Source organism: Manis pentadactyla, chromosome 1 (genome assembly GCF_030020395.1).
Source record: "Manis pentadactyla isolate mManPen7 chromosome 1, mManPen7.hap1, whole genome shotgun sequence".
NCBI classification, from domain to species: Eukaryota; Metazoa; Chordata; class Mammalia; order Pholidota; family Manidae; genus Manis; species Manis pentadactyla.
Window position 1 is genome coordinate 200,903,191 of NC_080019.1, and position 17,618 is coordinate 200,920,808.

General features: G+C 57.6%; 1 protein-coding gene across 13 annotated transcripts in view; it reads right to left on the reverse strand.

Moving 5' to 3' along the window:
* IQSEC1 (IQ motif and Sec7 domain ArfGEF 1) overlaps window positions 1-17,618 on the reverse strand; it is a 381,158-nt gene that overhangs the window by 12,457 nt on the left and 351,083 nt on the right. For all 13 annotated transcript variants that reach the window (XM_036911503.2, XM_036911501.2, XM_036911509.2 and 10 more), the window contains 7 exons: window positions 13,568-13,729; window positions 10,903-11,025; window positions 9,413-9,579; window positions 5,623-5,762; window positions 5,114-5,143; window positions 3,585-3,710; window positions 2,361-2,460 (listed from right to left, as the gene is read on the reverse strand). In XM_036911503.2, coding sequence (XP_036767398.1) covers window positions 2,361-2,460; window positions 3,585-3,710; window positions 5,114-5,143; window positions 5,623-5,762; window positions 9,413-9,579; window positions 10,903-11,025; window positions 13,568-13,729 — 848 coding nt within the window. The remainder of the gene's footprint in view (window positions 1-2,360; window positions 2,461-3,584; window positions 3,711-5,113; window positions 5,144-5,622; window positions 5,763-9,412; window positions 9,580-10,902; window positions 11,026-13,567; window positions 13,730-17,618) is intronic.

Sequence of the window (17,618 nt, forward strand, 5' to 3'; positions counted from 1 at the left end):
TAACTGACTGGAGGTAAAGTTAGGGACATCTTGAAGGTCATGGAGCCTGGACCCCTCAATTTGAGGCCCCTGGTCACTCTGGCCAGAAGCTGAGTCCAGGGAGGGACAGAGGCAGCATCCTGTGCTGGGCAGAGTCTTACCCGGTTGCCCTGGGCAATCCTGAGCAGACCGAGCTCTGCGCTCTCCCGAAGGCCTCTGGACCCTCAGCTCTCCTGGGGTTCACTGCAGGCGCCCCACACCCCGTGCCTTCTATGCTGAGTGCAGCACCTTGCTCAGACCTGCCTGGTGCTCCCTCCGAGCTGTGGGGTCTCTGGGGCTTTGGTGTCCTGGCAGCGCCTGCCCTCGAGCATCACCCACTGGGTGTTTCAAGGTTCTTGGCCCCAGTACGGATTCCACCATGGCTTAGACCTAGGTCAAACACCTAGCGGTCTGAGCAGGTTTCCTAAATGTGGGAGGCAGGCCAGGTGAGACTGTGAGCCTCATGGCCTCCACACAGGAATGAAGGCCTAGCGATGCCAAGCCTCATTTTTTTTTTTTTTTTGAGAGGGCATCTCTCATATTTATTGATCAAATGGCTGTTAACAACAATAAAATTCTGTATAGGGGACTCAATGCACAATCATTAATCAACCCCAAGCCTAATTCTCAACAGTCTCCAATCTTCTGAAGCATAGCGAACAAGTTCTTACATGGTGAACAAGTTCTTAACATAGTGAATAAGTTCTTACATGGTGAACAGTGCAAGGGCAGTCATATCACAGAAACTTTCGGTTTTGATCAACATCATGAACTATAAACAATCAAGTCAAATATGATTATTCATTTGATTTTTATACTTGATTTATATGTGAATCCCACATTTCTCCCTTATTATTATTCCAAGCCTCATTTTTTAAGAGAAGCCAAAAATATCTAAATTTTAATGTGCAGACTTAAATACCAGCTCAACCAATGTTTTTTGAAATATGCAAATCAAATATAACAGAGTTGGGACTGACCCCCAGGCTACCAGTTTGAGACCCCTGGTGTGAGGGCACGTCCTATAGAAACGTCAGGGCTGGTACCTGGTGTCCAGGACTCAGGGCCAAGGCCTGGGAATCTAAAAGTGCCTGGGAGCAGCCTCCGCCCGAGAATCCAGTCTGGTCGGGTCTGCTGCTGGGGCAACATCATCACTGCCACCCCTTCTGCGAGAAGGCCTGCTGGCCAGGACAGTGTGGGTGGCACTGACCTTCCGGGAGTTGCCTGTGGAAACCATGGGAAGGCAGGCCTTCTGGCCTGGGGTGGGGCAGATAGGGCAGGGGCTGGGGAGGTGGCAGGGATGGCACTCCGGGCTCCTTGTGGGTGCGAGAAAGGACAGGGCACAGCCCACGCAGGACAGAGAAGGGGTAAAGAGCCCCAAATCCAAGCCCTCAGGCCCTGTGGGTCTGGATGCTCAGCCACTTTCTCAACCCGCAGATGGAAGGCCCACCAGTCAGGACTGTGGCTCCCCCACAGCTGGAGACATGGGGCCACTCCACCAGGGCAGGTCTCCCCTCGGGCCCTCCCCCTAAATCTCAGGACCAGCTCAGCCTGCAGCTCAGGGCCTCCAATAGGGAGGCGACAAAGGGGGAGAGAGGAAAAAAGGGCATGGTAGTCAGAAGGGGCAAGGTCAAAAGATACAGTCAGTGGGGTTGTCCTGGGTAGGAGCCAGCTCCCCTCCAGAGCCCCAGAGCCCCTGACCCACTCATCTCCAGCAGCGGCTTTCTAACAGCACCTGCTTGAGCACCTCCTCTGGGCCAGAGCTGCTCCAAGTGTTTGTATGGATTCACTCCATCCTGAGAGAGGTGCTGCCATCACCCCATTTTATAGACAAAGGGAATGCAGCCTGGAGGGTGCAGCCACCGAGCCATGGAACCAGAGAGGGATTTGATTTGAACCCAGGTCCTCAGGCTCTTGGGCTCAGCTACTGACCTTACAGTCCTCCGGCATAACCCTCCTGTTTGTTTGCCCATGTTTGCAGATCACCTGTGCCACTGACTTGAAGCTTCCCTTCAACATTTTACTTAAAACAAACTCACTCTGCCCTCAGCTAAAAATGTAGCACCTGCAAGAAGTCGCAGTGACGTCAGTAAGCTCTGAGTTTGATGCACAACATTATTAAATTCTTCCTCCTCACTGCTGCTTCTCACACTCCCAGCCCACAATCTGCTCTCTGCCTGGGAGAAGCCACCCTGGGACTCTGTCCTCGATGGAACCAGGGGAAGGGGAGAGAAGTGGGAGGAGAGCGCCTTCTCCCTGCAGGGGCTGTGTGATGGCACCTCCCACCCCACCGATGTGGCCACACACGCTGCCCGGCCAGGCGGCCCTCACGACAGACTTACACTGGTTCTCGAAGAGCAGGACTTGCATGCCGTACAGGGAGAAGGACTGTCGGAAGCTGTACGTCACCGAGTTCTTTTTCTTCTGGAAGATCTTGGTGACCTGGGGGCCGAGAGAGGCGGAGGCTGAGCCCCACCGTCTGCACTGCCCTGGAACAGCTCTGGGAGCTTGGGATTCTGAACGAACCCAGCAGTCATTGTGTGTGAGAACCATCTCTGCAGTCCAGGGGTCAGGCCTCGGGGCCACAGAGGGCTGACACAGGAGGGTCCATGCCCACGTGTGCCATGATGTGGACACTGGTCCACATGCTCTTGAGAGTCCCTGATGCCATCTTGGCTGGCAACAAAGCCCCACGCCCAGCCGGGCGGTGACAGGCACATCACACATGGCCTGAAGGCACCATGCGAGGTTCTTATGTCCAGGACCGTATCGGGTGATGATAACCTCCCGAAATGTTAATTTCAGAGGCATGAACTAAGGCTCAGAGATCTGAACTGACTTGCCTGAGGTCAGAGACTCTTAAAGAATTTGAACCCACACGTCTGGATTCCAACCTCAGTAATCAGAGAGCAGCAGCTGATCCTCAAGCAGGTGGGGGTCAGGGACAAAGGCGTCTGGCGAGAAAGCCCGTGGCACACAGGAGGAACAGAGATCCAAAGGACAGGTGCTATCTGAGCCACATTTTCTCGGGAAGGAGCGCCTCACTTTCTCTTTGGGGGACGCCTCCCCCGCCACCATCAGCCCATTATTCCTGGCAGTGGGCTGTAGCCAGGTTAGCCAGTGAGACAGCACCACCTGGCCTGGCTGGCCCCCAGCTCAGCATCTCAGGAAGAGCCCTGCTGGCGGCCAAGTGGACAGAGGAAGCCTGGAGACACCGAGGCTGGCATTCCCTTCTCAGACAGAGGCAGCCTAAGAAGGGAGCCCACACAGCTGAGGGACTGTAAACAGAGCTTCTCAGGCATGTAGCTCTGTGAACAGATCCCGCGCTGGGCTTTTACACAAGCCGGCAAAGCCCCGTTTTGCAGGCAAGAGCTTCTCGGGCATGGTCTCCAGCAGCAGGGCGTGATTATATTCTGCCCTTTGTGAGCCGATGATCCTGGGCCAACTCCACCTCTACCACCTCCACTCCCACATGCATGTGCACTTCCCCATGTGCAGACACCAGCCAGCTTGGGGCCCCCCTACACCACAGCTCTCAGGACGACACCCCGCGGGCAACCACATACCACCAGAAGGTCGTTAAACAGGAAGATTTCTCGCTGGTGCAGTCCAAGTTTCTGGGGCTTATTTGGGTCTGGAACCTCGAAGAGCCGGCAGTAGCAGACCAGCCGCCGGTGGGGCAGGGAGAGCACCTGCGGTGGGAGGGACGTGCTGCTGTCAGCTGCCTGCCCTCCCCTGGGGCCCAGACAGCGTGGGAACCCAGCCTGATGGCCTGGAGTTGGAACGCGCCTCCTCCCACAGAACGTGCGGGGCTGAATGTGTGTTTTGGCTCATAGCAATTTGAGTGCCCTTGCTTCTGAGGAGACCACCTTTCCTTTCAGGCAGGTACCCGGCTTTTTGGAGCATGGCACTCACAAGGGAGCCCCCAGATTGAGAGGGATTCATGATCTCCAGGTCTCCACAAAGCACCTACCATGTGTGTATGCCTGCCAGCCCTTGCATGCTCTCCCAAAGAGTCTGCCCCAGATGAGGTGGGCACAGAGGTTGAGCAGCCTGTCTCAGCCACACGATTGGGCAGTAGCAGAGCCAGGAGCTGATTCCAGGCCCGGGGGGTTCCCCACCTGCCCAGGCCCCCTCCTCAAGGATATCAAAGGTTCTCATGCCTGAAGGACCCTGCCCCAAATCCTGAGCCAGCAGTCGCTGCTTGGTGGGATCTGGCCTGGGCCTCTGCTCTGCATAGCTGCCTCTGAACAGGCCTGCATGGGGAATGTTCACAAGAGCCTCCCATCTCACCAAAGCCCAAGCCGCCCTCAAGGCTGGATGCGCCGGGCTGGTGTCTAAGGGCCGTGGTGACAAACCATCAGGGAGGCCCAGCTGTGAGGCACAAGTTGGTAAAGACAGGATGTGCCCAGGTAAGTGTGACTGCAGGCAGCGCGGGTTAATTCTACAAGGGGCACCCTGGTGGAGGCGTGCCAGGCTAGAGCATTAGGACGGTGAGAGGAGGGAAAGGTACAGCCCAGCTGGTGTGTGGGGAGGTGGGGAGGCGAGGCCCTCAAGAGGGAGCTGTGGAGCAGACTGACAGTGGTGGGGCTGCCTGGGGACAGGTAGAGGCAGGCACACAGGGCCATGCCATGAGACTGCCAGGCTAGCCATGTTGTCCATGTGCTCCGGAGGTGTGGAGGCAAACTAGCTCAGGGCTGTGGCAGTGGAGTGGGTTGTGGCAAACAGAAGGAAGTTGCGGGGTGGAGTAGGCCTGCTGGGGAAGGAGAAGCCCTCAAGGCCACACCAGGCTCATGTTTCAGGCACAGTGTCTTGGGGTCTGGGGACAAGCCTTGTCTTGGGGCTCACCAGGGCCCAGGCTAGGGAAGGACACTCTGCTTCAGCCCCACAGCACAGTCTTTCCCAGGCGGCTGACATCTCTGGGCCTGGAGAGATTCCAGGCTGGGATAATTATGAAAATCAAACTTATTGCCCAGGAAATTAGCTCAAGCTGCCGGAATTGTGGGTCCGGGAGCCGGGAGATGCAGTGGTGTGAATGACGGACACAGTGCCCAGCACTGGGATTTCAGCCGGAATGAAAGCAGAGGTTACTCACACAGCCAAGCCCAGGATGCAGGGATCCGATCTATGTGGGAAACATCAAACAAACAAAACCTGATGTTAACACTCTAGAAGACACCCTGGGCAGAGGGTGGTCACGGGACAAAGCCAGCACCCCTCCCGGGGCACCTTTCCATAGCACCCATGCCACACGGAACTCAGCAGGGGAGACCCTCTCTGTGCCGAGCTCAGAGGAAGCCGTGAGGGCATTTCCAGGTCACTGAGGAGCCACTGCACCACCCCAGCTGCTGGTTTCTTAAGAGCCTTAGGCGCTCTTGAAACACAACCAGAGCAAAGGGTTGTCGTCCCCAGAGATCAGAAGCCACCCAAAACCTGAAATAATTCACCAGCCCTGCCCGGAAGGGGCCAGCTTCCAAATGGCCTCAGGGTCCCTGGCCGAGCTGAAGCCAGTGGGGTGGGCCTTGGGGCACACGGCGAGTGTGGGCAGGGGTGTGCCTCAGGCCTCCCGATCAGGGACTCTGGCCAGGCGGGGCCACCACATACCGGCTTCTTCCCCACGATGAGCTTCTCCACCTTCTGCACCTGGGACACGTGGTCCTCGTTGGTCTTCAGCTCCCGCTTGCGTATCCGCTCATAGATTCCTATCAGCATCTCCCGGGGAATGTCCTCGCCATCGTCTACCCCTGGGCAGGAGACAGCGGCCTGGGTAGCTGTGGCTCCATGAAGCCTCGGGCCCTGGGCTCACCCCCAGATTTACCAATTTCCAGAACAAATCAGAATAGCGACTCTTATCACCAGGCCCAAGAGAACCAAAGGCCTTCCCCGCCTACAGCTGACCATCTTCAGTCAATTACACAGTTACTCAGCATCCTTCTGCTAGGGACAAGGCCCACACAGCCACCGGGACTAGTGTGTGGGGGGCTGTGCTGCCTCCCAGCTGTGCTCTGGGGGCTTTATAAAGATTACTTGCTGAACCTGACCACAGCCCTCAGGGTGGGAGGCGGCACCATTCCACAGATGGGAAGGGACTGGGTTTGCAGGCGCCCGTGTAGCTGGGGTTTGAGAGTTTAGGCTCCGCCCCTTACTGGCATGTAACTGCACCTCTGAGCTGGCAGTCCTCTGTGAAATGGGCCACTAAGAGCTGGGTGAACTCGCAGGACTGTCAGGGAGTGCGAGCAGCTCATCATTCAGCCCAAAAAGCGAGCACTCAGGGTCTGCAGTGTTGCTAGCTGTGTTCCCCCGTCCCGTGGGCAGAAGCTGGGGGCTGGGACTCAGACTGGGTCGCCTTGACAGCAAACAGGTGCCCTTCCTGCTATACCAGCCTGAAAAACGGCTGTGAGAGAAGAAACACAGCCCCATGCATGAGGGAAATGCAAACTGGTGTCCATCCTGACCCCACGCTGGCAGAAGTCCAGGGCCCTGCTGCTGTGCTATGGGACCAGGCTGCAGGGAAGGGACCTCCCGCAGGCTGCTGTGGGACGGGGAAAGGGCTCAGCCCCTCTGCTGAGCAACTTGGCACTGCCTGTCACAGTTATACACTCCAACACCCTCTGGTCCACTGGCCGCATATGGAGAATGTATCCCATGGGAAATGAAAACACATACAAGGTTATTCATTGCAGCACTGTTTCCAAATGGCAGAGGACCAGAAGTAACCGTTTTACCCATTAACGGGACTGGTTACCTATCACCATGCATCAGCACAATGGAATACTAGACACCTGCCAGGAACAATGCAGAAGGCCACAGAGAACCCCCATGGAAACTTTCTCTTAGGTTTTAGTACATGAAATGATCAACGTGTGCAACACAAGAGGGCAAGACAACCACACACGTCTGTGCTTGCTTGGGCATAGAGGCTCTGGGCAGTACACCAGGACTGAATGATTTGGGATGGGCTGTGGGCTGGCAGACCAGCGGGTGTGGGAGTGCTATCCTGTAGACCTGTTATACCTCCCAGGCTTAAAAAAAAAACTTTATTTTTTAGAGCTGTTTTTTAAAGAGTACTTCTACGTTCACAGCGAAATCGAGGGGAAAGCACAGACATTTCCTTCACACTCCATGCCCCCCGCCCCTCCAGCAGCATGGGGCATGTTACGATCACTGGCCCTACACTGACACATTACAAGTGCCCAAAGAAGTGTTTACATGAGGGCTCATTCTTGGTGGGTGCACCTGATGACAGACGTATACGGACATCTACTCGTCACTGTGGTAGCACACGAAATACTTCCCCTGCCTAAATGGTTGCTCCACCTATTCACCCCTCCTGTCCCCCAACCCCTGGCAACAACTGATCTTTTCCCTGTTGCCATAGTTTTGCCTCTTCCAGGACATAATGTGGTTGGCATCACACAGCAGGTAGCCTTTCCAGAGTGGCTTCCTTCACTTAGTCATATGCTTCTAAAATGAATCTGTTAGAAGACTTGGTAGCTCTTCCAAGGCTTGGTTAGCTCATTTTCTTTTCCATGCTGATAGGATTCCATTGTCTGGAGGTAGCTCCGATGATGTACCCATTCCCCTGCCAACAGACGTCACGGTTGCTTCTGAGTCTTGGCAATTATGAATAAGGCTGCTGTACACGTCTGTGTGCAGGTTTTTTGTGAGGACATGAATTTTTAACTCAGGTAAATACTGAGGAGCATGACTGTTAGTTTGTATCACTTTCTGGGGTTTGAACTATGTGGAAGTATATTGCCCCTTCAAAAAATAAGCTTAGAACATTTTAAAACAAACATCAGTAAGAGGAAAGTATTGCTTGTCTGGCCTCCATGCCATGAGCTATTCCTGCCCCACCTGTTCTCTAAACCCCAGAGGCTCTCCTGCTGCTGGACTTGCTGGCTAAACTGAAGGAGGCAGTACCAGAGAAAGAGAGAGAGAGAGAGAGAGAGTGTGTGTGTGTCGGAAAGAACAAGCTTGATGTGAGAAAGTAAGTGTGTGTGTGTGTGTGTGTGTGTGTGTGTGTGTGTGTGTGACGGAAAGAACAAGCTTGATGTGTGGCCAGCACAGAGCACCAGCCTGGCTTTGGGAGGCCAGAGTCCTACCTTGTCTGACACTGGCTTGCTGTGTGACCTTGGGCAAGTCCCTTTCCTCTCTGAGCCTTGGTTACCTCTTCTGAAACACCAGGAAAATGGGACAGAACACTCCCAAGTTCCTGGTGTAAATGGGAAAGCAGGTGATGTGGCAGAAACAGCCAGGCTTGGGAGACAGATCAAGCAGCTCACTACGCTGGGAAGTGGGAGGGTAATGCCACCCTGTCCCCAGACTGCTGGGATGGCCAGGTGGCAAGAGTGAATGCAAACCACAAAGCCACCAACACGAGGGTGGCCGACCGGCAGTATCTGACTCAGCAGCCCTGGGCTTCCCTGAGCCTTCTCTCCTCTGGGCTAATCGATTTCTGGCTCCTACTGTTATTTCTCATACAGGGGAGTCCCAGACTACATGGATGAGATGCTAAAGGTGGGGAAAAAAATCAGAGAGACCCTTAAACTTCTTGGGGTCACCAACAGCATGCAGTGTACAGCCAGCCTTCCCGGCAGCCATGGAGCACTGGCCTGCATCTGCACCCCGTGGGACTCAGAAGAGCAGAATCAGGCTCAGCTCAGCAAGGATGTAGGCTCATGGTCAGAGAGGCCCGGGGCCAGCAGAGAGGAGGCAAGGGGCACACATGCCTCGCACCATCGACATGTCTACTGAGCACCCTTGCTCACTCTCCTGGCACTGTGGTTTTCCAGTAATGAGGGCCCCAGACTCCTCTGTTTCCTAGAAACTACACCTATGTCCTGGCCTACCTTGGGGCCTGCCACATCCCCCAGACGTAGCAGAGGGCCCCATGCGGCGTGTCTTTGGCGCAGGGAGTGGTGCTCTGAACCACATGTCTGCCTGCTGGCTCCATCCTGCTCAGGTCTTGAGGTGAAGCTGGGGCCGGGGGCCGGAATGGGAGCCTGGGCAGTCCTGCCATCTCCCTGTGGCCCTGCTCGCTGGACAAACACCCGGGGATTCCATTAGCCATCCTGGTTCGGAGACGCTCACCACCAGGGGGCGCGCTAGGACGCTTCCAACCCCGAGTTGGATCTAGGGCTCCTAAGCGTGGCAAATGTTAGTGGTTTCCTGTTTACTGTGATGATACAAACCCAGGCCCCCTCTGCTCCAGCCCAGAGGGAGGTGCGACCCCACTGTGTGCCCCAAGAGTCCTCAGTGATCTTTAAGTAACCAGTGTCGTGTTCGCTTGCCCGTGGAACTAGCGCTCACCCAGGCCCCGCTGTGCGCTGCAGCCCAGATCCCGAGCCTGCCCTGCGCCGCCCGCAGGCGCCCACGGCGTGGGACAGCTCACCTCGGAGGTTCCTGACGAAGTCTTCCAGCTTCATCTTGCGCTCGGGCTTCACGCTGGGGCTGTACATGTCCGTGTTGAGCAGGATGATGGCAAAGGCCAGGATGAAGATGGTGTCCGGGTTCCGGAACTGCCGCACCACCCCAGGATTGCAGATGCAGTACCGCTGGCTGGGGGCGGGGCCAAGGAGGAGGGTCAGGGCCGCTCCAGGCAGGGCACGAGGCGCTGTGCCCCCTCCCAGGAACAGGCCCAATTCCTGCCTCTGGTGAATGGGGATAAGCCTTGCCTGGCAGAGTGCTGGCCCTGGCCACCACTTGCCCCTTCCAAGTTAGCTACAGCCAGTCCTCCGTAGTTTAGCTGGCAGGGCTGGGCGGGGTGAGGACCACTTCCCCAGCCTTCCTCAGGGCTAGATGCAAGCCAGAGCGTGACTAAGTTCTGGTCAATGGGATGAGAGCAGATGGGATGTGGGTCCTACAAGGCAGTAGTGTGGCTTCCACTCTCTTCCCCTGCCAGGCCTGGGATGTGACGGTGGGGGCTGGACCTGCCCTGGGCCCCCTCAGCTCCAGCCCAGGGGGAGGTACACTTCCAGCATGGCTCAGCAGTGGCAGCTGGGGGGCTTTGTTAGCGCAGCTGAACCAACAGGCTCATTAGCGCACTCTGCCTCCCTGAGTCATCTGCTTACTGAGCTCACTGTGTCTCATGTCCCCTGCCCTCTCCACTGGTGACCGCATGGAGGGGGTGGGTGAAAAGGGCAGGGATGGAGTAGAGGAACCAGGTGAGGCACAGTGACTAAGGGGGCAGCCGGCAGAGCTCAGAGGACATGGGCTTTGTGTCTTTTCCTTAGGGCTGCCCCCTCTAGGAAGCCCTCCTGGAAGGGGCTGAATACACCCCTCTCCCAGGGCCTTGGGGTTGTCCTCCTCTGCGTCCTCACCCCACCACTGGTGCTAGGCACAGAGGGCTGGGTGAGTAGCTGGCTCGTGTCTCTGCACCCAACATGGAGCAGAGGTCCCTAGCAGGCCAGTGTGCACACAAGTCTGAAGCGGCTTAATCCCTCATCATCCCCACTCTATAGGCAAGGATGTGAGGCACAGAGAGGGTAAGTGACCAGTGCAAGGTTACACAGCCAGTAAGTGGTTCAGTGGGTGTCAGAACAGGCCTTCTAGCTCTGCAGCTTGTGCTCTGAGTCACTGAGAGGCAGCAGGTCCCCCTTGTGAACGGGCAGATGGGTGACCACACAGATGGACTCATGAATGCATGAGGCTCATGGGGACTTGGAGGAAGACAAAGACGGTTTAACCCCCTGGCTCTGGCACCAATGTACACAGCACCAGGCACACAGAAGGGCCTCCTGCCTCATCCTCCAGGTGAGTTTAGGTCCCCTGAGTCTGCTTAGGGGAAGGGAGTGAAGGGGGATTTGGCCCTTTACCCACCAGCTTTTGAACCTGGAACCCTCCTCTCCCCTATACTTGCTCACACACTGCCCCGGCCCCAACCTGAATGCCTCGATGAGCCGCTCCACCTTCTGAGCCTCTCCCTGGACCCGGATGTGTGCCTGGAACTTCCTGAGGGCTTCATCCAGCTCCATGGCAGAGAAGTCCATCTCATCTACCACACAGCTGAAATGGGAGAACAGGGCCACGTCAGGTCCTCTGCCTGCACAGCCTCGCTGGCCTTCTTGTCAGGCGAAGTGAGCGTGTGCTTGCAGAGGGTGGAGCACAGAGGCGTCAGCACAGGGAGGGGCCTGCGAGCTGCCCAGAGCCATGGGCAGGGGCTGCCTCACGGCTGGGAGGGTCCTCCACTTGGCTTCCTCTAACCAGCAAACACCAGAGGTTACAGCTGAAAGGTCCCCATGCTTCCAGGAGTCTGTGAACACCCTGACACCACAGGACAGCGTTGGTTCTTACAGCTATGTGTGTAATTTTCTATGGGGGACCCAAACGCATGGCTATTCTTGATTAGGGGCCTTGGTGCAGAAACACACTTTTCTAAGCATGTATGTTACATTGGGCATGTAGAAAACAGTACTGCCCAAGTCTTCCTGTGTTAGGTGAGGGAGCAGAGGAGGCACAAACGTGTACCCTCACTTTGAGGGTAAAGGAGAGGCAGCTGGGTTCTCCCGGGTGTTTTCTGAGGCACTTGGCAGGGGCTGTGCCATCCTTACCTGCCAACCCACTGGTGGAGGGCAGAGCTTACAAGGATGGCTGGCAAACGGTTCTGGGTTGGTTCCACTCTTATCCCAGCCCTAATCCCCCAGCACAGCCTGTTCCAATCTTGCTTAGGACCCCTGAACAGAAAAGGCGGGGTGTGCACTGGGCACCCGTGCAGCAGGCTTGGGTGGACGGTGTCACAGGTGGTATGCTTATAATGAAGCCACGGTCACTCCCAGTGGGGCTACACAGGCCTCAGCCATGGGGGCCCAATCTCCCATCCAGGGCCCTCCCTCTGCTGTGATGAGGGGCTTGGGCATGAGCTCTGGTGCCCCCATCCTTCTCTGAGTGCTCGGAGCCTCTTGAGGCAGCAGCCTTTGAGGTTGCTGCAGACCAGGCGGGGAGCAGGGGCTGCACACAATGATCTGCTGACTGGGCTGGGGGTTGGGGGCTGGGGGTGGGAGGGGAGTCTTGCTACTTCCTGAGGCCACGGCTATTTTCTGATGGGAGGAGAACAATGCACGGATTTCCTACAGGCCAGGAGGCAGCAGGGAGGGGGTGTGGGGGAACACAGGAATGGCTGCAGGGATGGGGCACTGGATGGAGAAGGCCTTCCCTGCTTCACAAGGAGCTGATCTGCTTCCCCCTGGACCACTTCCTCACACGCTTTAACAGGTGGAGAGGGGCACTAACCACACAGATGGGGGCAGCAGGCTGTTCCTGACACCGGAACAGACGTGGCTCAGACTGAGAGCAGCCCAGGGGGCCTGCTGGCCAAGGAAGGGCATAGATGCCGTTCTACTGGGTGCCAGCCACACACCAGCCGCCAGCAAGAGCCCTGGCTCACCGCGTCTCCTGTGTGCGTGTCTGTGTGTGTATGTGTGTGTACACACAGGTGTGGAGTGCACTTGAATGCGTATGCATGTGTGTATGTGAGTCTGGGGGGATTGATGTCCAGGCCAGCCCCTTCCCCCGAGCTTGGGTCTCCTCACCTGTGAAACAAAGAGGCCACAGCACCTGCCGGCTTCCTCCCAGGGAGGCGCCAGAGGCGGGTGCCCCCGTGGCCAGGCCCTTCCTCACTGCAGAGCCAGCCTGACTGGGAAGACCCTGGCTGTTCTGTCACTTGGCGAGGCTGGGCTGGACAGAGGGAAAGCACCACCACTGTTACTGATGGCTCACTGTCTACCGGGCTCTGATTTCTGATCTGACTGGCCAGGGGTCAGCATTGCAGCCTGCAGTGGCCTGGGCTGGAAATGTCCTCAACAGCAGGCCTGGAGATGCTCCCCCAGGCCCCGGCAAAGGGTGGGCAGGACACCCAGCCAGAGCTTGCCTGCTCCACCAGCTTGGGCTCCTCATCCGTGAGGGGTCAGTGACCCCTGATGCCCACCCCACGGTGAGGGCACAGGGCCTCTCTGCAGACATTGCTCTGCACACGGGAGTCTAAACATGGCCCCTTTGGGCTCAGGACAGTCTCAGGGAACAGCTTTAGGGTGCCTCCTGGGCAGGATTTCTCAAAATGGCTGGTAGTTCCCAACGAGCTGGAGACCCATTTGTCTGCAAGACTCCAAGCAGCTCAGAGTGCTGTGGCCACTAGCCAGGGGGGACTCTCACCCAGATCTGCTGGCCAGGAGAAGCAGGCAGGGGCAGAGCTGGGGTCTCTCTGGGCCTGGTGCCCTCCCGCTCCGTGGGTATGTCAGGGTGGAGGGCAGCCAGGCCAAGAGAAGGGGTCCAGACCGCCAACCCTCCAGTGCTGGGCATCTCTGCCCTGCTGGAGGGATGGGGGTGCTAAGGGCACATGCAGGGTCAGTGTGTGAGACACAGCATCCACGGGCAGATGCTCACATGTGCCCAGCAGGGTGTGACATGCAGAACAGCGTGGGGCGTCTGTGTATGTGTTCAGGAGCAAGGAAAAGAGAAGAGGAGGATTCAGTGTCTGTCCCAACCAGCGGGCGAGCCTGACACTGTGGGCACGAGGCCCACGGGGGCCCCCACCCGCCTCAGCCCGACTCACTCCAGAACATCGCGGTTGAACTGCTTCTGCCGGTTGCCCAGGAACTCGCCAATCATCTGCCGGCTGAGGCCCTTGCGCTGCAGCAGGAAGTGGGCTACCCCCACTGGCGTGTCGGGCACAAAGCCACGCTCAATGAGGTACTGGATGCCCTTCTCAGGCTTCCTGGGGGAGGGGGGGAGAGAGACAGGCTCAGTCCTTGCTGCTTGGCCCCTCCTGGCTTGGCCCCCTCCTCCGCAGGCACTTGGGGTGCCCTTTCTGTCCCACCCCAAGCCTGTGACATGGGGAAACCTAGGGCAGCCCAGGCCCGGCACCAAGACTGTGCTGGGACAAGGCCCGCCCCAGGACCATGGCCCATGGGTGCTGGAGCAGGAACCAACTGCCACTGCTTTCACCCCAAAGTCTGGCATGCCCACAGACCTGTCCCCTGCCTGGCCCAGCTCCGTGCTCCCTTTTGCACAGAAGCTGCCCCCCATGGAGAGTAAACCATCTCTAACACCTACTGAGCCCTTACTATGTGCCATCACTGAGCACCCTACACATGCTACCTGCTTACTGCTCACACCACTCCCTGGGGTTGGCGCGTGTTACCATCCTGTTTAGGAGCCAGACGACTGTGTGACCTTGCCAGGGGCCTCCACCACCCTGCTGAAGGACCTACCGAGGTAACAGTCAGGTGGCTGGGACGCTGAATGAGTATGCATGTGCGTATGTGCCAAAGGTTCTTAGTGGTAGCCCCAATTTCCAGGGCGGGAAACGAAGCTGTGACAGCTGCCCCGTCTGGGCAGCCCTGGATGGCTTCGGGAAGGGCTGGCTAGCCCAGCAGGGCTCCTGCACTGGAAGCTGCAGGCCCAGGTGGGCTGTGGTGGCGGGAGGCTCCTCAGGAGCTTGGCGGTGGGCCCAGGCAAGCCCCTTCCTCCCTGTCCCCCTCTGCCCGCTGCCAGGCTGGTTGCATGGTGCAGGCTTGGCTGACCTCACATGTAAGTGCTGGTCAAAGGAGACAGGGTGGTATGTGATCCTCGAAGGGCAGGTGTCCTCCTCTGTCAAACCCAGAGCCTCAGATGGGCCGCAGGAGCTATGTGGCCCCTGGGATACACCCAGCTGCCATGCCAGGTGGGGTCAGCGGGGACCCCAACAAGTGGGGGCTCGGCCCTTCCCTTGTGCCAGCAGGCAGAGGTCAGTGTCCTGCTGTCCCAGGGGGCACGGAGGTGAGGGCCAGTGTCCACATGCCCCGTGAACACTGCAGCACTAGCTTACAGTGGCACATACTGTATTCCCACGTGCACATAAAAACTAGTCCTTCTGCTGCAAGGTGACCCTGCTATTTTTACCCAGGATGACCACACAACCTAACCTTGCCCTTGGGGTTTGGCAGGGAGTGGCTGCCAGCTGGCTGGGTCCTGGCATGGAACTGGTAACAGAGTGGCCCTGCTCGCCCATGCCCACTGGGCTCCCGTGTTATACCCCGTTACTCACCATGACTCTGGGGTCTCCGACCAAGCCCCGCCCCATGCCCCAGGCCTCTCCAGCCACTTGGCCACTGCCCCCCACGGCCCAAGCAGGTCACACTCACACTGCCCACTCCATGCCAGCCCCGTGCCCACCTCGTCCACCCGCAGTGTCTAAGTGAGGGGTCGCCATGGCTAGCCCACAGCCATGCTTTCTTTGGCCCACACAGAGTTAATGAAAAGAATTTTAGTTAGTCACCAACATTTAGAAATGGGGAAAGCTCAAAAAGAACCCGGATTTCTGGCTTCTCTTGAAAAATGAGACCGTCGGGCACTCATGGGTCTGTGGTCCGGGCGATGATGTGTGGAGAGCCGGGCTGGGCCTCCCCAACTCAGGCCCCCTCCTGCAGGTCACCCACACCACCCTGGGCCCCTCGAGGCCCTGACGGGCACCCAGGTCCAGGCCTAGCCAGCTCCTGCTTCCCTGGGGAGGTGGCTGCTCTCCCCTTTCTGCCTTTACCCGCTCCCTCCTGTGTCCACATGCCAACATCAGGCAGCATCAAGGGCTTCCAGGACCTGGGTTCCCCTACCCTGGAGGAGCTCAGAGTGAGCGCAAGAGTGGAATGCACTGCAGGTAGGAGGCTATGTGAGGGGCCATGGAAACGCAGGGTCTTCACAAATTAAGCACCATGTGTCTACTCTGCTGGGCGCCACTGTGGACCACAGCAGTGTGCAGGGCCGGCCATGAGTGCCCACCACAATGGCAGGCTGCAATCCATGGCCTGCAGGGCAAAGGGACTGAGTGATGGCCAGAGGGTGTGGGGAGGGGCTCCAGAAGGTGAAGCAGAAGGCTTTTCTGAGCAGGTGACACTGGGCAGTGACCAAAGTGATTGAGGAGATTTGCGGGTGGAGGTAACAACAAATGCAAAGGCCCTGGGGTGGGAATGGTTTTGCAGGATTGAGGACCATGAGGCTGCTCCAGGATTTCTGAGAGTTGGGCCCTAGGGGAGGGATGAGGAGGGCAGCTGGGGGCCCATACCCCACAGCACTGTGGAGGCCAAGGGGAGTCCAGCTTCCCTGAGTAGGATGAGAAGCCCCAGTGTGTTCTGAATAGGGTAGTGACTGGACCTGCTGTGCATGTTAAGAGGCTCCCTCAGGCTGCTCTTGTGAGCAAGGCCAGGTCTGAGCTGGGAGCCCAGCAAGGGGACTTCCGCAGGTACCCCAGCAGTGGTACAGATGTGGGGAGAGGCGGGCAGTATGACCCAGGGCAAGGTACTTAACCTCTCTGTGCCTCAGCTTCCCCATTTATATAATGGGGACAGCAACGGTGCACACAGCGGAGTGACTGTGAAGATTAAATGCATTCATGCCTCTTAGTCCTCAACAAACACTGCCGGTTATATGGCTGTAAGAAAAGGGTCAGTGACAGGCGGAGCCAAAGCGAGATGCCACTGCCTGGATTAAGTGTGAACTTTCGCTGAAAGAGGCAGGAAAGGCACCCCCCCGCCCGGGGAGGCGGCACTGACCCAGGGGCCAGGAAGAGGGAACATGCCAAAAGGAAGGGCCAAGGCAAAAGCCTCATTTGACAGATACCAAATGAGGGCACGGGGATGTCAGGGAACTTGGCTCCCAGTTGCCCAGCGAGAGTGTGTGTGCCTTTAATGCATTCCTTTGCTCAGAGAAGCCCCTACAATTTCACTCTCCCCTCGCCACCCCATCGCTGTTGCTGAAACCCACTGTCCAGCTCTGTCCAGCCACAGCTCTTTCTCTTATTTCCTTTTACTTCCACCCCCCAAGGGCCCAGCATCGATAGGCGCTGAGCTCAACAGTTCCACCATCTACACCTGACCCACTCTGCATTCCGGGCGCCACCGGCTCCAAGTAGGCGGTGGGACAGGCCTGTCCTGTGGAGAGCCCACAGCTCCACCCCTGCCGGGTGCTGCCAGCCAGGCAGGGCTGGCTTTTCTCCAGTCCGCTGCTGATTCACACTTGGCCGTGACCTCACCAGTGACTTGCCATCGTCGGGCTGCAAGCAGTCAGTGGTGGCGCCTAGCTTTCGGGGCTCTAAGGAAGGCAGTGATAAGGCTGTGCACTTAAGGGTCACCTACTTGCTGGAACCAAATGCTGGGTGATTCATGGGCAGATCTGGAGAGTCAACAATGGGCTTCTCTGGTCATTTCTAGCTGCTCAAGCAGTTGAAGAAAAGAGGGAGGCAGGCTGCTGTGCAGCACCTCCCAACCTGGCACCTAGTAGGCCTCGGTTTCCCATCCCACCTCAAGCTCTGGCCCCATGACCCTGAAGACTGACTGTACTGCCAGCCTGGCCAGTCAGAGCCCTGCATCCTGCTGACCAAGCCAGGGGCTCAGAGAGCCAGCAGGAGCCAACAGAGAAGGAGCATCTCTCCTCCTCCTGCAGCTGCCATGAGGCTGGCCCATGAGCCCTGCACTGTGGGCGGTCCTCCTGCCCCAGACAGGGTATCGGCAGGGGATACAGCCAGTTCTGGGGAAGCCGGCCAAGAGATGCCCAACAGCTTCTTAGGTCCATGAATGGGTAATGCCTCTTTGTTTAAACCAGTTTGATTGCATCCCTGTCACGTGCAGTGGAGA